The 1,771-nt window shown below is 39.5% G+C and overlaps 1 protein-coding gene across 1 annotated transcript in view; it reads right to left on the reverse strand.

The window, feature by feature from the left end:
* LOC106879675 (golgin subfamily A member 5) overlaps window positions 1-1,771 on the reverse strand; it is a 34,433-nt gene that overhangs the window by 14,966 nt on the left and 17,696 nt on the right. The window contains exons 3-5 of the mRNA XM_014929347.2: window positions 1,507-1,726; window positions 518-641; window positions 271-367 (exon numbers count right to left, since the gene is read on the reverse strand). Coding sequence (XP_014784833.1) covers window positions 271-367; window positions 518-641; window positions 1,507-1,726 — 441 coding nt within the window. The remainder of the gene's footprint in view (window positions 1-270; window positions 368-517; window positions 642-1,506; window positions 1,727-1,771) is intronic.

Genomic DNA, 1,771 nt, shown 5'->3' on the forward strand with positions numbered 1-1,771 from the left:
CTAGCATGGGTTGGACGATTTGACTGAGGACTGGTGAAACCAGATGGCTACACCAGGCTCCAATCTGATTTGGCAGAGTTTCTACAGCTGGATGCCCTTCCTAACACCAACCACTCAGAGAGTGTAGTGGGTGCTTTTACGTGTCACCCGCACAAGAGCCAGCCCAGGGGCACTGGCAACGATCTCGCTCGAAAATCCTACGACGGCCCCACACAAAATGCCACTAAGCATTTTGAACTTACTAAAATACTAATCAAAGATTTCTCCTACCTTTCTCATCATTCATCTTTTTATGACAAACATTCAATTGCTCTGCCAATCCTTGCTGTTCATATTCCAGCCTGCTTTGTCTTTCAGAAGCCTCAGCCTAAAATATATAATAAATAAAGAACAATGAAAAAATATTAAGGTTCTATTTTAAATTCTTTTTTCATTCAACAGCCTTTCCACAACAAAAAAAAAAAATAATTAACACTGACATTTAAATTATGGTTTAAAGAATGACAGAATTTCTTACCTGTACTTTTTGGTAAGCCTCTTGTTCGCGTTTTAATGTATCTTCTAATTCAGATAACCTGGTCTTTAATGTTTCCAAAGCCTGATTCTGGACTCCACTGGAAGCTGAGTGATCCATCAGAACACTGAATGGAGACAGAGTTATGCAATATAATAGAGAGTAAACAAACCCATAAATTGTATATCATCATGTTTTAAAATACACTTTTCCATGATTGCATGGGTCAGGCGGAATTCACTGAGATACATTTTCTACAGCTGGATGCCACTTCTGTTGCCAAAATTCATTTGTTACCAAGCAACGTAATGATTCCCCCTGGCCAGACATATTTCCACGGAAAACTGGTAATGAAAACTTGTATGACAGTAACTTCCATTTACAACTGTCATGCGATGATGACAAGACAAGGAGATACACACATGCATGCATGCATGCATGTATGTACACACACACACACACACACAAACAACAGGCTTCTTTCTGTCTATCAAACCAACTCAAAAGGCTTTAGTTGACCTGGGGCTAAAGTAGAAGGCACTTGCCCAAGGTTCCACACAGTGAGACTGAACCCAAAGCCATATGGTGATGAAGCTGTAGTCATCTTGCTCTAATAGTTCAGGAGTTATAATCCTCAGAGAGATTTAAATCAATCAGCTTCAATTCAGTCAAAAGCATATATACCTGCCAACCAGTTAGCATATAACTATGTAGATATGGAGAATTAACCATCCAATGGTGTAAATTTGACAAGTGTACAAGAATAAGTACGTAATACATCATGCAACATGATTTGCATCTGAAAATATTTACTGATTATGGCTGAATGCTGAAGAGGTCTGCTTCCCAGCCATGGGAGTTCAGGTGTGGGTTGGCAACGAGAGGGGCATCCAGCCACAGAAAAACTGATTCAACAGATTCTATCTAGTATGGAGGAGGAGGAGAAGGAGGTGGTGGTGGTGGTGGTAGTAGTGTTAATTATAACTAAATACCGATTGTTTTCTTTCTCCAGTTTTTCTAGCATGCTCTGGCTCCTCCTGAGATCAGCATCAGCTTCTTCCAGTCGAATTTTCAACACAGCTAACTGAGAATCTTTGCAGTTAAGTGCTTCTTGTACGTCCATCTCACGAGATTGTAACTCACGTATGATTTGGTCATTTTTTGCAGCAAATACAGTGTATCCATTTATCTTCTTTAGAGCAGCTTCCAATTCTGACAAGGAACAAAATATGTGCTTGTATGTAGATATATATATAT

This window comes from Octopus bimaculoides, chromosome 11 (assembly GCF_001194135.2).
Source record: "Octopus bimaculoides isolate UCB-OBI-ISO-001 chromosome 11, ASM119413v2, whole genome shotgun sequence".
Lineage (NCBI taxonomy): Eukaryota > Metazoa > Mollusca > Cephalopoda > Octopoda > Octopodidae > Octopus > Octopus bimaculoides.